Consider the following 18,062-nt stretch of genomic DNA (forward strand, 5'->3'; position numbering starts at 1 on the left):
ATAAATGCAAGAGATTGAAAGGCACGTTCTCGATTGAGAGAAGGCGCCGATTTCTCGAATCTTTTCTCGAATCACTCGTCTCGCGGTGATCCGTATGATCCATTGCGAACGCGAACTCTGTTCTAAATCAAAAGAAGAGATAAGATCGTTGCGTGTTTTTTTTTGTTTCTTTTCTTTTCAAAGGGAATCGTTGCTTCGAGAGCGACGAGATATAGACGGGTAACGAATTTGTTAAAAGGTTAACGACGTTGGTAAAGGAACGAGCAGAGCCATCGCGACACTCGCTGGAACGAATAGACGGTGGAAAAAGGAAAGAGGTGAAGGAAACGAAGGAGGAAGAAGAAAAAAGGAATAAGAATCTTATTAAAATCCCTCGTCGATCCCTCGGTCTCGTGCCAAATCGAAGACCTCGAAATCAGCGCCGGGTGGTTCGGGTATATCCGGTGCGACCGGTAACTCAGGCCTTAGAGGTACGCAATCTCGAGGAGAACACTCGACCCGACCCTCCGAGCCGCAGCTGCATTCGACGCAGTTTCCGGTCGAATGCGGCAGTACCTCGCCCTCTCGATACTCCCTTCCTGCAATCAGAGAGAAAGAGAGACGTCTTTGGTACGTTTCCTCGTCCACTTGATTCCTTTTCGCGGCCTCCGCCAACGAGCTTTCTCCCTCTTTCGAAAAGAAAAAAAGAGCTTCCAAGTTTTAGCGCTAAATGCATCTTTCAACGGGACGTTCCACGTATTTCGCGTACGTTCGAGAGGAGAAGCTTTAACGTTTCGTTCGAATAAAGGTAATAAAGGTATGTTTCAAGGTCGCAGTACTCGTCGACGAATCATCGATCGATCAAGTTCGATCTCGTCATTTTCTTTACGAACGTTCTTCCGAAAGAAAATAATTCAAGTACCCATGACGAGGCACGTCGTTGGAGCAGACGGCGTAGTCGAGTACGTCGAATTGATTTCGACGCGTCCTTGTGATTGCCCGACGAGAGTTTCTTCGATAAGATAATCACCAGAAGCTTCAGAACTATCGGCAGTGTCCGTGCTTACTTCCAACATCGGAGTATAATTGCTTCCTAACGTCGTCGATAATGACGAGGCAGAACCGATCGAGGAGTCGGTACTCGGATTATAATTTTGCCACCAACAATAAACCTCGCCGGCGACGCAGAGGCAATGAGAGTTGACGTCGTATGACGGTATCTGAAACGGCAAAAGATTCTCTTTTATTTATCCACGTTTGGTTTCGTTTCATTTTTCATTTTGCACTTTTTGCTTTTCCCTTTTTTTCTTTCTTTCTTTTTTTGTAATAAATGTCGATTGCAAAGTATCGAACCGTCGGCGTCGGCCGCGCGCTCTCCCCCCCCCCCCTCTCTCACTCTCTCACCCGTTTTCAGTTATCTCTTGCGGCAGCGATCATTGCGCGAAATTGGAAAGCTTCGAGCGACGAAGAAACACGATTTACCATTGACACGATATCGCGAAACGCGATTATTTCGGTGGTGAAATAAAATTTGAAATAATCTTTGTTATTTTATAGGCGCGATCTTTGTCGAGAAGACGCGCTCGATATCAACGTCATTTTCACATTGCGAAAATCCAAATTCTCTGTCGCGAGCTCGCTGACCGCAATAGTTGCATAATACCCAGCTTCAGCCGTATTATTATTACGCGGGCCAATTGGAAACCAACGTTTCTGCATTTCGAAACCGAAATGATATCAGTACCGGTAAATTCGTCAAATGATTAAACCGTCGTTCCGTCGTACGACACAGGCATTTAACCGTTCGCAATAATGCGAATAGGAATTTTTCACGGGTGATCTGATTTCTAGATTGCTATGTACGTTATGCGAGCGTGTAAAATAAATTCTCTCCTCTCTCGGCTCTGTAAAGATAAAAGCGCAAAAAGAAAAGGTTGCGAATAAAACGCGTTTCGACGATAACCGTTTAAAGAAGAGGAGGAGGAAGAAAGTATCTTGCGACAGGACATACGAGCGCCATTGCCGGGGAGCTTTCGACCTCTTTTCGCGCGCGGCGAAACTTGCTGCGTTACTAATTGGACGCGGGAGCACGAGGCGACATTACCCGTCTCTGTCGCATATTCGTTGCACGGAGATGCATGTAATATCAATTTTACGGGAATAATTTATTTTTACGAGAATGCTTTTACGAATCCATCCTTTCGCGAAGCATCCGAGTTGCAAAAAAATCGGTCAAAATCGTGTCGGACGTTGCGTACATCGTTTACCTTGTCTTCTACGAGGACGGTTCGTGTATCGCCTGACCTTTCCGACGCACGAACAGCGCGATTACACAGGCGGAATACGAGGGGTACAAGATGCTCGAAGCATCGCCAAGTACGCTTTAATCGATGTCATTAAACGATCGAAGATACGTGTAAAGCGAATAAGAAAATAAACAGGTGGACTGCCGCTCGCCGGACGAAAGAACGCGTACTAGAACAAAACATACGGCTATCGATAGAGATACATGTCTTTCGTACTTTTCTAAAAGAGAAAAAGAAAGGAGAAAAAAGTAGGCCGTTGGAAGGAGAAGAGACAGGAGAAATAATAAAAAGTGGAAGACGTTTTACGTACTTTCCACAAGTTGGTATTTCTTGGATTTGTTCGTACCCGAGAGATAGCGACGAACATGTTTTGTCCACTTTTCGATATAGCGACCCACCGAAAGCTCCGGTCAAAAGAAGGTCCTCCTCGAAGTAAGCCGAGAAACAAATTCGCTCGAAACCTTGGAATCTGTTTCTTCGAGTTTCGAGTTTAGGACGTACTCTGAACGCGTCGCACTCGTGTCCGAACTTTTCAAGCCTATTTCACTTGGCCATTGTTGGAGAATTATCGCACGGAAACGAACGGAGAGAGGAAGGGGGGGGGGGGGGGAGAGCGCGCAGACAAAAATCCAACGAATAAATCCTAAGAATAAAAGGGAGTTTCATGAATAAAACATAAGGCAAAGCGTGAGCCAGTGCGACGCTGGTAGCTGGAGTTACGTTATTAACCGAAAGATTATTGTTTTTTGCCGCTTTATGTACATACGTAAAACCGAGATATTACAATCTCGCGTGACCTCATTTCGTCGGCGTATATCGTGTACCGTGTTTGCATTAAAATGGCATTGTTTGCTGAAGCAGATTAAGGGCAGGGAGGAGGGCCGGCATTTCCAAATAAATGTTAATGAATTTTCATGCTACGTACGAACGAGACGATATCGTCGATCGCTAAAGATTAACTTAATTAACGTCGATTAAAATCTGCCGAAAGGAAGATAGTGCAGATTTGTACTCGCGTTATATTAATCGAATTACGAGAAAATTTTCGTTCAAAGACGAACCGCGCACGGTTGCGATTTAATTTATTACGTTACCAGATTCATTATCAAAGATCCACGTCGGTATTTTCCGATAAGGGTATGCCTACATCCTATTTCAATTAGTAGCGACTACGGGGATTACTTCTACTAGCCCGGCTATTTACGTATGCGTACTCTGTGTGCGCGTACGTACATACGATCCGAAAGCACACACGGATTTTCACAAAAATCCCGCGTTATTACTCTCGAGACGCATACGTCTCGATCGGCATGAAAGCTCCTGACTATTTATTATTCGTCCGAGTCCGATACTTCGGTAGCTTCGAATTTTGCCATTAGCAGAATTTATTAGATACGAAGAGATCGCTTTCGCGACGTTGACGGACTATCCGGAAAAGTCCTTCGTCTCTCAAAACTCGTAACGCGCGTGTACGAGGAAATGATATTTAACCGATCTTCAAAGTATAAAGAAACGAATCGATAGAGATCATAGACCCAAGGGACCGAGGAGAAAAGTTTAACTCTCCTCCGTGGCACGTTATCTTTCGCTTTGAGAGATATTTAATATAATAGATATAATGATCGATAAAAAAAGAAAAAAATTACATTCGATAATATACGACGTATCGAGTCGATAGAGAATGGGAAATAATGATAAAACGAAAAAAAAAAAATTTTGTCAGAAGTGGGATTCGAACCCACGCCCTCAGAGAGGACCAGAAGCCTCGAACCCGCTTCGAACGGGTAAGGTATCAACCTTGAGTCTGGCGCCTTAGACCGCTCGGCCATCCTGACATGTTGGAGACGTTCTCTATATTATGCTTCATTCGCTCGTTCTCTTGGCGCGTCGCGCCAAATAACTTTACCTTTCTTCTCGCTTTTATCTTCCTTTGAGAACAAAACGCTTCGGATAAAGTTTTCGATTCGTTTTCTTTTGCGAATTAAACGGGAGTCCGATGAATTATCGTTCGAAAAAAAAAAAAAAAAGAAAAAAAGAAAGAAAAAAGGAAAAGAGCAACGATGGAAAATGATCTCGCGAGACGAATTATTAAAGATTTTGTTGGTACCGTCTGACTGTGCGAATAGGCGTTCCCATCGACGATACATTTTTTCAAATAAGGCTCCTCCGTGGTGATCTCGCTGGCGGAACCGTCGTCTCTAACCGCGATGTCGACTTCTCCGAGAAGAACCTGGCTGTTACCTCTGCCGGATACTGCAACGAGAAACAACGATGAAAGCTTCCTTTCCGCAATAATGAAGGTAAGGATGGTAGAGGGAAGAAAGACGACGATAAGTATATGACAAGAAAGAAAATCGCGAAGGAAACGGGTAATACCGAATGATTTTTTTCGTTGGACGCGTAGTTTGCGCGGGCGCGCGTACACGCGCCGCACGTATCTCACGTGGCTTAGAAAAGGAGACGACTTTGGATAGGTGCGCGCGTTCCTTCGCTCGTGTGTCGCGCTTCGGAGCGAGAGAACGGACGAAGGATCGTCGCATCGATCTGTGCTGCCAACTCTATCCCTATCGTCTAGCTTCGAGAAAGGAGGGAGGGGGCGGGGCGGGAGAGGGAGAGAGAAAAGACAGCTACGTACGTGCCACTTACTCCGGTGTCGCTCTCGTAAATGCAACGCTTACATCGTCTCTCGATTCGACTCGAAACGTATGCGGATAAATTACATGGACAAAACCGTATGCACTACTTATCCGGTCCTCGTAAATCCTTTAGCTCGAATGCAACGTCGAACAAAGAGGATTCAAAATGGCGCATTCGATATGGCGAACGTCTCGATAAAAAGTTCACAATCGTTATAACGCGACGTGCGAAGAATGTATCCCTTTATTCGTACGACTAATGCCCGTAAAAAGACATGTCACGACATTTTAATGTCCGCGGAAACGAGACGTACGAATATACGCGTTTTCCTCGGCTAAGGCAGTAGCCGGAGCGTTTATCGAAACGATCGCCGTAAAAATCGCCGCGTATTATCCCGTAATTAATAAAATTCCTCGAATATTCGATATAACCTATATCTATCGAGCACCTGATAAAAAGTAATAACGCATCCGTATTCAAACGCGAAGAATTTCATTTAAATTTCAATGCGTCGAGCGAAAAAGACGAGCAAGTTTCTCTTCATTTATTTGCACAGCTAATTAACGAGTCACGTTTGTTTTTTCCCCTTGCGCAATATTATAAAATTTTTATCTTTTCGAACGCTGCTTTTTAATTACTCGTTTATCCAAAGATCTCTGCCTTAAACTGCGTCATTGATATTTGTATTGGACATAAATTGTCCACTCAACGTGTCGAACAATATCCATAAACTTTCGATAAATCTCCTCGACTTTTAACGTCTCCTCTTCGTTTTTCCTTCTTTAAAAACTTTCGGTCTTTGCAAATTTACCTTTGAAAGAAAATTCATTAACTCTTCCTATAAATTCTTCGCAACTTTCAAACGCGACCTTTAATAACTTTCGAATTCAACGAGGAACGATCGCGAGCAAAGGGACGACACGATTTTCCCATTACGTCTCTCTACTTTTAAGTAAAATGGCTCGTTCGACGAGTGGTCAGACGGATGCAGAGAGAGAGAGAGAGAGAGAGAGACGGAAGAATCGCCGATATACTTACGAGCATCGGAAATATCGGTTTGCCCGATGAATGCATAGGATGGAGACAATTTTGAATAATACGGAGAAATTGACGTCGAGATCCGACGATGAAAGGAAACGACGATGGTTGACGATGAAAGGTGACATTAGATGGAAAGAGAAAGGAGATAGATAAAGAGACAAAGAGAGAGCGAGAACGGGAGGGAGGAGAGAGAAGCGTTCGCAACAATGGCCGTTGCTAGTAAATATCGATCAGCTAGCAGATCTGTCAAGCTCATGGCCAAGCGCCTCACGGTGTTGCTCAGCTACGCGCGGTCCACGTTTAATCGGGACACCCAACTTTTGATATTTATTGTCGACGAGCAACACCGGTAAACGTCCATCATCCGTGACTTCATTGCCTTTCCCCATTCGCTATTCTTTACGCGTACAAACGATATCGACGATAACCGTATTGGCAACCACGATCGACCGATTAAAGCCAAGCTTTGAGATCAATCGAGTGCCTGTTTGAGTTTTGCACGAGTGCTTTTCATTTCTCTCTCTCTCTCTCTCTCTCGAGTCACGAAGAGTCGAAAAATCAAGCCGATTTATTCGTTCTTTTGCCCGTCTTCTCCTTTCGTCTTCTTTCATATCGCCATCGCTTCTACAGAGATACCAGACGCGCAGATAAATATGTGCACGGAGATCGAGAGATCGTTGACTAACAAATGACGACGCGAATCCTTTGAACGAAAAACGAGTAAAGTTGATAAGTAATATTCGAAACGTATAGGGTGGAAAACGGTAGCTCTCTGCGTTATCTCAGAGTCGTTTCGACGGGTATGTACAACTAACGTAAATAGGTATGTGTATGGAAGACGGCGGGTAGCACCTGGGGCATCCAGAAGCCTAATTAAAAATGCTTCCGTCACGAACCGACGAAGAGAGACAAAAGGAACTTGGAAATTGCACGTAACACGAAGAATTCCTTGCGAAGAACTTAAAGTACTGGGACAAGTCGAAAGGATGACAATTAACGAGTTTAAACGTTTATTTTCTCTCTCTCTCTCTCCCCCCGTTTCGCGTCTTTTGGAAATTTCTTTTATAACGTCGTTTTAAAGTATAGGAAAAGGTCTTTCTCGAGCTCGGTACTTTTCGTTTCGGAAAGGAATCGAGTCCGTGCGAGCGCGACGCTCCAGATACCTATCGTTCCCACCAGGAACGGTGAATAGGGAATCAGGACTATCCGTTTAACGGCCGAGATTTAATTAACAACGACGAGTTCGTATCGCGCGCTGGCTATCGGATAAATCGAATCTTCTGTCGCGCATAAAATTCCCGAAGAGAAAGGATTCTCATGTCGGTAGGAAGTTACGCTTAGAACGAAATGGAAAATAAACTCGACGAAAGGGATATCTCGGTAGTTTGGTTGGTATACGCGTAGGACGTTCCGTCGTTTCTAATCGGTGCAATTAGAATGTCGTTCGCAGCAACGATCAAGAGAATTCTCGAACGGGTATGTGTCCGCCATCGCGAACGCGACGCATACGACGCACACGACGCATATGCGTTCGCAAGATCGTTCTCGTCGACGTTGGCAAACGTTCTCTGCCGTTTACGATTTTCCGACCAACGCGCGATTCGCCCCCGATAATTTGTTCAAAGTCGGCCCTACGACGCGTTAGCAACGAGAAGGACGAAAGATCGTAGAAGGAACCTTGGCCCTTCGCCGACCCCTCTCCCGGCCGCCGCATCGAAAGCACTTTCCCGATTGGTTGATATGCCGAAGGGTGCACGCCTCGATAGCCAATCGCGTGGGCCGAGCGCGGCCTTCATTCGTTCTGCGGTACGACGTGCTATCCAATTTTCCACGCGCGTAACGACTCGCGTGTATACGTAGGTACGTGGTAGGTAAACGTACGTTTCTCGCTCAGCTCGAACGACGTTCGCTCCATTATTCCTCGTGGTTCCTCGTTGCGCGAGACGTAAAACGTACGTCAAACTGCCTTTTCACCGTCGAAACCAATTCGTTTGGAAATGTCTATTCGTTGCGATCAAAGTTTGCGCTCGCTACGGATTTCCCCGTACGAAAGTCGTAATTATTTGGAACATCTCGACGGACCGGGACGTTTCGTTTATATCAACGAATGCGTAAGCGATCGATGATTATTATTTCTTCCTCTCGTTTCGAACGATTCAGGGAGAATCAAAGATGAGACGGGGACGAAGCGTCGAAAGCTTTCGAAGGAGAGTCTTCATTTTCCGTCCGGGGACGCGCAGTCTTTCTATTCGAGGAGGAACACGAGGACGATACTAATCCGCAAATCCCCTTGGCTGAGCGCCCGTCTACGTGCAATTTCTATCTTTCTCGATCGTCACCGTGGCTTACGGCATTCAAGAAAATTCTCAGAACGTAATAGCTTCGAGTATTATCTCTTTTTCATCGACTGAATTTCGTATCGTGGAGGAGTAATCGGATAGGACGGAAGACCGGACTCGTTGCTTCGATATTAGCGATTAAACGTAGAAAAGATTCCGAAGGAGAGAGGGAGAGAGAGAGAGGAGGGGGAGATGTTCGTCGTCGAGGAACGCTCACGGGATTAAGAGCGATCATTCGCGAAAGGAGAAGAGGAGAAATTCGCGGGAAGTACGAACGAAGCGCGTACGATTCGACTTAACCGAGTCCGAGCGATTAAGCTCGATTCTTACGAATGGCGAGGTCGTCGTCGTCCAAACGTCGAGCGTTGAATTTCGCAGGCGCGCGTATCGGCGAAACTTGGTTCTTTCGTTGGAAGATAAACGAGAGTCTTTCAACGGGTACTTGATCGAATCCGTGGAGCGGCACGACCCAATTTCGCGAGTAAAGCGTCAAACGCGCCCCCACCCCACCGAAAGGTTCCTTTCGATCCTACGAGGAGCGAAGAAGGGAGATCGTTCGGAAGGAGTCGAGCGAACCGATGACTCGGGAAATTCATCGCGTCCGAGATTTCGAATTCCGTTCGAATCTAGCGCGCTGCTCGTTTCGGTAGTCGTTGCTAATCGTTACATCGGGAAAGGGAATCGCCTCGAGTCGTCGCGCGTCGAGTCAAAAGAGCGGAATCGAATTGCATCGGGGCGGGCGGACCTTGGAAAGAGATCGCGTTTCCGTGAACCTCTGTCCTTCCACCACCGCTTCTTAATATCCTTCCGTCGCACGTCCGACGTCCATAAGAAGAGATCGTTTCCCACGGAACGAGAATCGCTAGCATTTCGTACGGTCTGTTCGACGAGGCTAACGAGAACGCGTTCCACGATACGCGAGGAGAGGCGATCCGAGAGCTTCGTTCGCGCCCTTAGAGAGGAGAAATCACGTAGAAAGATTTCCGTCGCGTCGATCGAGTCGCGAACTTTACGCGCGAACAGCTAAGACGATAACGGATGAGACGTCGACGAGAATCTATACGCTTAATGGAAAGGACGCGCGCGAGTAGGAGCACGCCGCGAAGTTGCGATCCGCGTGTTCGTGGATCGAGGTATACTACAGGTGTCCCGCTTAACAACGACGTAAACTTACTTGCTTGAGAAGGTTCGGCTTGGCGAAGCAGATAAAGGACGAGGAGGATAACGCGCGACGTAGTCATTTTGCGATTTTCCTTCCTTCCTGCGCCTTCTCTTCTTGTTCTTGGAATCTGTCTCTCTCGAGCGAGCGGGCGAACGAAAACAATGACTCTCTGGTACTAAGGTCGAGCAGAGGCACGAGTCGCGAAGCACGTTCTCGGTCCTTCTTCCTTCTTCGCGACGGAAACGGGAAGGAGGAAGAAAGGATACGAAGATCGAACGACGACTCTCAACGTTCTATCGAATGCGTCCCACGAGTGCGAGCTCTCCTTCCGCGTATCGCTCCTCGATCGCGATCGTTGCTCGCTCTGGAATTCCGATCCACCGGGAGCCTGATGATCCGTCGGAGAGTAAAACTGACTGAAATTCTCAGGATCGGCCCGATCGTCGCATCCTTGCGTTGTCTCTCATCGAGCGAGAAGAACGAACGAGCGCGACTTCCCCTCTATCGTAATTCCGACTGTCGACTGTCAAGTGGACCGAAGAACCGAAACAGCTCGACGAGCGCAGAGAAGCGAAACGAGAGAGTCACGCATGCGCGACGACGAACCAATCGAAAGGGCGCGGTTCAAACCACCCCGTTCGAAAAGAAGCGAGCTCGATCCCTCGAGATTCGATCGAAAGGTTGTCGTCGAATTGCGATCGACCCGACGTCTTCTCCAGCACCGTGTCGTGTCTTCGTCCATCGGCGGAAGGATCGATACTTCCCTCGACGTCAAACGCGCAGGCTATTCCCGTTCCGGCTTCCCAAGGCCGCGCGTTACGCGTACGTCGTAAATTTCAGCTCCACTGTCGCCTTGGAAATATATGGGAGATGTATGAGGCGGCTGCATTTCCGGTACCATCGTACGCGCTTCTTTCGCGAAAGTCGATACACGTGTGCGTGTGCATAGATACGCGCGCGCGCACATGGCCGCGTCGAATCGAATCGCGTTGCGCCTCCCACGTCCTCCGACGTCACTTTACCAGCCTTCTTCGAAGTAACGTCCAAATTAAAATCTAAACGCCCGCGGCTATATTTTACGAGCCAGAAGAACGAATAAAAGTACAGGACAAAGTAGCAGGAAAGGAAACGTCTCTCGAGCGGAAGAAAGAAAGGAGGGGTAAAAAAAAAGTCCGCGCGAGCGCGTTGCCGAAACCCGGGATCGAACCGGGGACATTTAGATCTTCAGTCTAACGCTCTCCCAACTGAGCTATTTCGGCCATGGGGACTCCTTCGTAAAGTTACGATTAACTCGTGAATGCTTTCAACGTCGCTTCGATCCGACGTGATTTACGACGACGACGACGACGACGACGACGAAGAATCTTTTTGATCGCGAAAGGACGCGTTTCGCGATCGTCGGATCAATTTTATCGAGCGACGATAATGTATCTCGCGAAATATCTCGAGATCGACGGTTTATCGACGGAGCTGACATTTGAGCAAAGGTTTGAAACGTCCGTTGGTAAGCTTCAACGCCGGATATCGCAGGGCTCTACCTCGTCGATATCGAAAAGATCCATTCTTTATCGGTCGGTAAAACGTCGGAAGATCTTAGTTGCCCGCTCGCGAACGAAAGTTTCTTTCGCGAATCGAGACGCCTGCTCCAATTCGAATCGGTTTCCTCCGCGGAAAGGATCGTTTAACGCGGGCAAAATATTTAAATAATATTTTGCCCTGAATTTCCTGTCCTTCTACCCGATACGAACGGTAGAATCGAAACCGACGAGTGGAATCTAAAGCTAGATATGTAATTCCATTCGGATGCTTCCAACGATAGATGCTTTCCAACGAAGAAGAGTATTCTATTCTAGACGGTTCGGACGGTTTGGCGCATGCTTAAAAAATTGCAAGTGCAGCGATCGATGCCCAGAGAATTAAATTTACTCGTACGAGGATCACCTACGAACGTAACGCGGACGCGAGAATAGATACGCTTGAAGCTTCCATTGCATTTACGAGGATTTGCGGGGGAAAAGTGTGACTGTTGAAAACGCATTCGTGGTCGTAAGTACGACGATTGGTAAAAGGCCGGTTGTAACGTGCAACGGTCAGAAGTAATAGCTCTTCCAATTCCAATTCTCTTTGCCACCGTCGCTTCTTATCGCGTCGATTCGACGTTCCAAGGTCACCTTGACTTTGTTCGAAAAACTAATGCGACGTAATGCGACGGTCGTACGAGTACTCTCGTTCTCGAAGACTACGCTGCGATCGCGCGACCATTACGGAAAAGCTACTCCATTCGATATCTTAGGCGGTAATAATCGACGAGGCCACGGTTCCTGCTTCGATAACATTTAAAGAAAACACATGATACAATAAATGACGAAAGATTCGGGATACAAACAAATTTTCTCTTCTGGATAGAAATATTGCCAATTGACATATCTGTCGTGAACCCTGACGCAATCTAACTGACTCGATGCAATGTTGACATTCTTTACAGATAAATTAGTTCGTTTTGGGTCAATCAGGAGTCGTCTTCGACGATGATTCCATTTTCAAATATTTCACGAGAAAAGGAAAGGAGATAAATTACGGTTGATAGACGAGCGATCGTTCAGTCCTGTAACGTCGAGCAACGGATCAACACGCGATAAGAGTGCGCGAAAAGATGAAAACCGAGGAGGAGGACGAGGAGGAGGAGAGAGAGGAGTTCGAATCGTTGGTGAAGGAGTTGTATGGCGACGTTGATTTTTGGAATAAGATCACCGAGCGAAGTTACGACGAAACGCGAAAGGAACTCGAAGGGATCTTTGGGAAACGTTTGAATCTTCTTTCGGAGACACATATACGCAATCTTTACTTTATAAATTTTCTCGGTAACCACGATGGACCGTCGTCTCCCGAAAAGCCGGACTGGCTAGATAGAGAGAAGTTTCGAAAGGGCCAGCGTTTCGCTCGCGACAACATCGCAGGATTTTTCCTAGGGCAGCTCTACGGTCTGTTCCTTTTGTTGTGCCATGACGACAGTTTGAGATCCATAATAGCGACGCGGAAATCTCACACGCCTTATCTAGCGTTCAAAAGGTAAGTGTCGGAGGTGGGCGGACCTTCGAGACATGGATCTTGAAACGAAAAGAGTTCGTTGCCTTTGAAGGGAAGATCATCGAGTGAAGTAACGAAACGATAATTGTTCAAGATATTTGTCGACCGGTCAACGCGTACGCAACTGGTATACGGAAGATCCTTGGTGCGAAGGTACGAAGGCGTACAAAGATATTCAAACGGTCAAGAGGATGCACCTCGATGCGAGCACGAGAGTCAATCGATTCGATTGGGAGGAGATGGAATCGAAGAGTGCTATAAGAGACCCTTACTGCCCGGCCCTTCGATTCATAACGGATGACTTTTCGACGATATTGCCTCCGGACTCGTCGTCGGCTCAGTTGTACGCGGAGCAATCGAAATATTTACGCACGAATGCGAACGCAAAGAGAATCAATCAATCGGAGATGGCCTATACTCTGTTCGGCTTCATGGGCCTGCCCGTACTTTATCCCGATCACTTTGGCATTTATCCGAAGACAGACGAGGACCTCGATAATTTCTGTTACGTTTGGAGGTGCATCGGTTATCTCTTGGGAATCGACGAGGAGTAAGTTGAACCTTTTCGATCCTTTCGCGCGTTCAGCGAAACGACGATTTGACGAATGCGCGCGCAGAGGTGAAAAGCGATCGGTCCCGGACCGAGCTGGACCACCCGGCGCGACACGATCCTCGCTTTCTAATACCGAGCCACGATAATTTCATACTTTTTCCTAGACTAGAGATTGGATTTCCTACCTATTATCTCCAAAGGCTATGCTCGCTCTTCCTCTTCCCGAGTTCATAATTCCTCCTTTAAAATGACGTTGGACAGAGCTCGATTGCGTCCCTGCGATTAAAATTAATGGATTCGATAGATCGAGTTTTCAATCAAAGTTCGATAAATTTAACGACTTGGAGAAACGAATACGTGTAGGCTATTGTAGACGCTTGGGACGTTTAAGATCGACAAAGCTCGATCGAATATCGATAATTGTGTCCGAGTGGGGACGATCGAGCGAGAAACGTATTCCCTTTTTCTTTCTTCTCGATGAGGATAAACATTTGTCGGGGAAGCTTGGATGACGTGAAAGCTCGTTGTCGATGGTACATCGACGAACTGGCGAAGCCTGCTCTTCAACGACTCGAGCCGCAATGGGAACATATGACGAGATGCGTCGTCGAAGGAAATCTCTACTTCACGACCGTTTGCAACTTTGAGACGATAGTGTTATGCATCGCCGACATCGTGGGCATCGAAATGCCGATCTTCTACTCTTCCTTGACTTATTCTCAACGTATCAAATACTACTTGCACAAGTAAATAGATCTTTGCCGGAACGGTCAACGATTACGATATCGATGGGACGACCTACGTATTCACATCTTTCCTTTCTTTCAGATATTTTCTACGATACGGACTGAAATATTCCTTTGTACGATCGTTCGTTAATGAAGTTCTCAACTCGTCGTTCGACAAGGCCCTCGATTTCGACGACACGAGGATCGCCGAATTGAAGAAAAAGTCTATGAGTTCGCCGCTGCACGTTTCCGTTGGCAAATGACGTCGAGCGTAACGCTGATTCGATATAACGATGAAACGTACGTATCCGAAGACGAACGCGTTAACGCGTTCCTCGGAAAAAGGAAAGATTACTTGGCGATAATATTGAGGAAAATAAAGTAGAAATTTTGTATCGAACTTGGAAAATGAATAAATCAATGACCACCTCTCGGAGACTTGGCGCGAGAAACGATCGCTGCTATTTCTCGTTCGTCGGATATCGTCGATACCCCCCTCCCCCCGCACGGCACGTCGTCACGCGTTGTCATGCGTGCGACCAATCAAAAGGCAAGTATCAAATCCAATTTTTTGACCAATCGGAGCGTGCCTCGATTGCGCGAGCGCCGTAAAGTAGCCGACGCGATCGGTCTTCGATGCCGCCACGCGGAAATCGCATCTACGAGATTCAAAACGATCGATTCGAGGAGTGATATCCCTTTTCGCGAATGTAACGGGCGACGCGGAGAGTGCGTGTCTGTCATGCGAATAAAACGAGAATCGAACGAGTCGATACGGTCGCGTCGATCGCGCACGAGGCGCACGTCGCGTACTTAGCTTTCGTCTACGTACGCATTTTTTTTTTGGCCTCCTCTGATTGGTCTATCCGTTCAAAATATTTTTCGGACGATAGGGTAAAAATAGGGCAAATTGCGATATGCCGTTCATTTAATCGAATAATAACCTCCTCAAACATGCTCGGCGTGATGCTAAAATCTTCGATCGTCAAAATACAAAAATGGATTTGAATCTGCATTAAACCTCGTGGAAGTTACTTTCCACCGGAATCCGATCATAGATCGTACGAATATCGATTGATTCGTAACGATGCCTCCGAGTCGTTTGGATGCCGTTTATAGAAGTATTCTTCTGACAAAGTTCTTTACAAAGGGATGGGGTAACCCTCAGAATTTGAAAAGGTAAGTGAACCTTCGAAGCCGCGCTCGTCGTTCGGCGCGACAACGTTTATCAGAGTTCGTTCGCATGCGTTACGTAAAGTTCGTAAATGGAGCCCGTGGTCCAACGATAGTTTCATCGGATCAAAGGCAAGTGCCACGCACAACGATATCACGATTCTACCGAGTCTTCTTATTTCAGGATATTCGAGTTTAGGAAGGTCATAGCTAATCGAGAGACCTGTTACAATCTCATACCTCGTAATTATCCAATAAACATAACAAAGGTACGTCACGTAGACCGATAGCGTAGAAATTCTAGTCAATCTCCTTGAAACGTTTCCTCTTTTTCTTATCTCCTTTCGACAGGACGAACAATGGTCGGACTGCCACGTAATAGAAGGTTCTTTCACTTCGCCTTTCGACTTATACCTGTCTGGAATGATGCCGGAGAAAACCAAAACTGCGTACTTCCAAGTTATTTTGCCGCGTGGATGGAACTCGTACAAAGTAAAACCCATTTGTTTGCATCTTGCTGGTACAGGAGATCACGTAGGTTTCATTATAGATCGACAACTAACTAATCGCTTTGCCTCGAACGAGGAAACCTTTGACGTCTTTTCTTTATTTTTTTTTCTCTTTCTTTTTCTTCCTTCCCCCGTTACGTCGTTCTATAAAAACCCCTGTCGCGATATCTCGCTTCCAAAATTAGTTCTTTTGGCGTCGGAGGAACCTGATTGCCAAACCGTTGCTCAAAGAATCTGGAATCGCTTCTGTACTTCTGGAAAATCCGTTTTATGGATTGAGAAAACCGAAAGATCAAATGTAAGAAATCGATTCTTCAAGGTTTGTACTGGATAAAGTTATTCGTTAATTGTGCGAGTAGTTGGCGTTCTTATCGAAACTTTCATCCGACGTTGCGTAGACGTTCGAGTCTACATAATGTCAGCGACATATTCATTATGGGTGGCTGCTTGATAATGGAATCCATTGTTTTGTTGAATTGGTGCGAGCAACAAGGATTCGGACCGTTGGGTCTGACAGGTCTATCCATGGGCGGACACGTTAGTATCCTTCGTCGCAATAATTCTTGTCGATACGACGGCGCTGTAAGAGCAATTTCTTTTTTGCGAATAATGGTCTGTCACGTAAATTAACAGATGGCATCATTGGCCGCTACGAACTGGCCAAAACCTATAGCTCTGGTACCGTGTCTCTCTTGGTCGACGGCCTCGCCAGTTTTCACGGAAGGCGTGATGAGCGCTTCCATAAACTGGAATCTCTTAGAGAGCCAATATTTCTCCAACGAAATTTATCAAAACGATCTCGCAAAAATGGTGAAAGTCATCGATCAAGAGGTAAGTCCCAATCCTTTCGAGGATTACTCTCCTCCCTCGAATGTTGCCTCTTCGTCTACCGGCTGGATCGACTAATCTTCTTCTTGACACTTCTGGCAGGAAGCGTTCTTGGCTGGGCAGCATTTCGCCAAACATTATCCCGCCAGCATGAACAGAATAAATAGATTAAAGAACGAATTTGAAAAGAGTAGTAACGACGAGGGTGACGGTCTGACGACTGCGGCTGACAACGGCGGACCGAACGACAATAAAATTGAGAAGAAAATCGATAACGATCGTCCAGGGAATACGTACAGGAAAGGCAAAGACTTGACGCGTCAAGTAGCCGAAGAAAAATCCGCGGCGAAATTGTTTTCTCTGAACCTTATTTCGAATAAATTCAAATCAAACGATTTAGAGGCACTCAAGGGTAAGAAACGTGCAAGTGCGTTGCTTTGAAACCTTAGCGTCTTTCTCTTCGACCTAATCTTCGATATTAACCAAACAACCATTATTTCCATTGATTTAGATAATTATAAAGTTGTATTGTTTTATTTTATATTTTGTTGCGTATGCAGTTGCTTACGAGTATACAAGTACGTATATACGAAGAACATTTCGTCGTAAGTTGCAATTTCTTTAAAATAACCCTACTTAGCACGTTGTTTAATTGAATTTAATTAACCGATCCTTGGAATATTACGTTCCAATATCGCCCCCCCTGTTCTCGAGCAAAGATGCACAGAAGCATGATAATATTGAGATTTCTTTGGCAACAGGTGTTTGCTTATTACCCGTACCGAAGCATCCACTATTTTCAGACGCCAAATGGCGTGAGAGGGAAGCCTTGCAATTTATGCGCGGTATAATGGACGAGTGCACGCACTTAAAAAATTTTGAAGTTCCCGTCGATACGGAGCTCATTATAGCTGTCTGTGCGCGCGACGACGCTTACGTACCGCGAGATAGTTGTATGAGTTTGGAAAAAATTTGGCCCGGAGCTGAGATACGCTACATCGACGCCGGTCACGTGAGCGCATACCTCCTTCACCAAAAAGTCTTCAGGTATAAATTTATCCTATCCGAAATCGATTCGAACTTGCGTGTACGAGTCGCTTATCGACGTTTTTATTTATTTTAGATCGACGATCGCCGAGGCATTTCAGCGATCATTGAAGAAATATCCTCTGGACGTTAGTTGACGATACGCGATACTTTTACGATAGAGGAAATAGTTCGAAACAAGGGGAACGATCGTCGTTGAAAGAGTCATCGTTGAAAAATCATGCTGTTTACGAAGATACGAGGAAGGATCTTCGTAGATGCGATATTACAGGAAACGCGTTGCGACGTAACATTTCGAACGTAAACATTTTTAATGTAAATCGAATCGTGGGTTAGACAAATCGTTAGTTTTATCATATATGGAGTAGTTGGAATCGCTTCCGACGAGGCGATGCCGCGTTATGGAATTGTATTTTTTGTCAAGTTTTTTCAACGGGCAGGACTTTACATCTCTGCCGTATTTATATAAGAATATACATGTTTACACTGGGATAAAAGTTGTAAGATGTTTTCTCCGTACGTAATCGGTGCCATACGCTGCGATATAATTACGATACTTGTTATGGAAAGGAAAAGAATAAAAACGTTAAAAATACACGTCGACTCGAAATTCTTTGCTCGCACCAAGCGTCGAAGTTTTGCGATAAAAGACTACTTTACGGCAATTTCGTCC

General features: G+C 46.0%; 3 protein-coding genes and 2 non-coding genes across 16 annotated transcripts; 2 read left to right on the plus strand and 3 right to left on the minus strand.

Moving 5' to 3' along the window:
• Nucleotides 1-152: 152 nt before the first annotated feature.
• Nucleotides 153-10,499, minus strand: LOC127068877 (uncharacterized). The gene is made up of 4 exons (XM_051005241.1): nucleotides 9,477-10,499; nucleotides 4,393-4,538; nucleotides 902-1,199; nucleotides 153-578 (listed from the first exon to the last, which is right to left on the minus strand). Exons 1-4 carry the CDS (start codon nucleotides 9,541-9,543, stop codon nucleotides 364-366), a joined length of 726 nt encoding a protein of 241 aa, XP_050861198.1. The 5' UTR covers nucleotides 9,544-10,499; the 3' UTR covers nucleotides 153-363.
• On the minus strand, nucleotides 4,003-4,120 carry Trnal-caa (transfer RNA leucine (anticodon CAA)). Its single transcript has 2 exons — nucleotides 4,083-4,120; nucleotides 4,003-4,047 (listed from the first exon to the last, which is right to left on the minus strand). It is a non-coding gene; the product is annotated as a tRNA-Leu (tRNA).
• Nucleotides 10,500-10,650: 151 nt separating the features above from the next.
• On the minus strand, nucleotides 10,651-10,723 carry Trnaf-gaa (transfer RNA phenylalanine (anticodon GAA)). Its single transcript has one exon. It is a non-coding gene; the product is annotated as a tRNA-Phe (tRNA).
• A 372-nt stretch (nucleotides 10,724-11,095) lies between these two features.
• Nucleotides 11,096-14,232, plus strand: LOC127068873 (uncharacterized). Of its 2 annotated transcripts, XM_051005236.1 has the most exons (5): nucleotides 11,096-11,510; nucleotides 11,950-12,533; nucleotides 12,646-13,101; nucleotides 13,587-13,850; nucleotides 13,933-14,232. In XM_051005236.1, exons 2-5 carry the CDS (start codon nucleotides 12,118-12,120, stop codon nucleotides 14,093-14,095), a joined length of 1,299 nt encoding a protein of 432 aa, XP_050861193.1. In that variant the 5' UTR covers nucleotides 11,096-11,510; nucleotides 11,950-12,117; the 3' UTR covers nucleotides 14,096-14,232. The 2 variants fall into 2 exon arrangements, with proteins under 2 accessions (XP_050861193.1, XP_050861192.1); XM_051005235.1 differs by having other exon boundaries at nucleotides 11,096-12,533.
• Nucleotides 14,233-14,433: 201 nt separating this feature from the next.
• LOC127068870 (protein ABHD18) lies at nucleotides 14,434-17,984 on the plus strand. Of its 11 annotated transcripts, none has more exons than XM_051005220.1 (10): nucleotides 14,435-15,011; nucleotides 15,190-15,274; nucleotides 15,357-15,539; nucleotides 15,700-15,812; nucleotides 15,913-16,051; nucleotides 16,148-16,345; nucleotides 16,445-16,769; nucleotides 16,903-16,947; nucleotides 17,104-17,389; nucleotides 17,466-17,984. In XM_051005220.1, the coding sequence occupies exons 1-10, from the start codon at nucleotides 14,920-14,922 to the stop codon at nucleotides 17,524-17,526; spliced, it is 1,527 nt and encodes a 508-aa protein (XP_050861177.1). In that variant the 5' UTR covers nucleotides 14,435-14,919; the 3' UTR covers nucleotides 17,527-17,984. The 11 variants fall into 11 exon arrangements, with proteins under 11 accessions (XP_050861187.1, XP_050861188.1, XP_050861185.1 ...); XM_051005223.1 differs by having other exon boundaries at nucleotides 17,146-17,389; XM_051005221.1 differs by having other exon boundaries at nucleotides 16,445-16,754.
• The last annotated feature ends 78 nt before the right edge of the window (nucleotides 17,985-18,062 follow it).

The sequence above is a fragment of the Vespula vulgaris genome, chromosome 14 (genome assembly GCF_905475345.1).
Source record: "Vespula vulgaris chromosome 14, iyVesVulg1.1, whole genome shotgun sequence".
Taxonomy (NCBI): Eukaryota; Metazoa; Arthropoda; class Insecta; order Hymenoptera; family Vespidae; genus Vespula; species Vespula vulgaris.

Coding starts and splice junctions, on each gene's coding strand:
- LOC127068877 (XM_051005241.1), bottom strand. CDS start 9,543: ATGACTACGTCGCGCGTTATCCTCCTCGTCCTTTATCTGCTTCGCCAA. Junction 1,200..4,392: donor CCTATTCGCACAGTCAGACG/GTACCAACAAAA, acceptor TTGCCGTTTCAG/ATACCGTCATACGACGTCAA. Junction 579..901: donor AACGACGTGCCTCGTCATGG/GTACTTGAATTA, acceptor CTCTGATTGCAG/GAAGGGAGTATCGAGAGGGC.
- LOC127068873 (XM_051005235.1), top strand. CDS start 12,118: ATGAAAACCGAGGAGGAGGACGAGGAGGAGGAGAGAGAGGAGTTCGAA. Junction 13,102..13,586: donor CTCTTGGGAATCGACGAGGA/GTAAGTTGAACC, acceptor CTTCTCGATGAG/GATAAACATTTGTCGGGGAA. Junction 13,851..13,932: donor ATCAAATACTACTTGCACAA/GTAAATAGATCT, acceptor CCTTTCTTTCAG/ATATTTTCTACGATACGGAC.
- LOC127068870 (XM_051005220.1), top strand. CDS start 14,920: ATGCCTCCGAGTCGTTTGGATGCCGTTTATAGAAGTATTCTTCTGACA. Junction 16,346..16,444: donor TGAAAGTCATCGATCAAGAG/GTAAGTCCCAAT, acceptor CACTTCTGGCAG/GAAGCGTTCTTGGCTGGGCA. Junction 16,948..17,103: donor TATACGAAGAACATTTCGTC/GTAAGTTGCAAT, acceptor CTTTGGCAACAG/GTGTTTGCTTATTACCCGTA.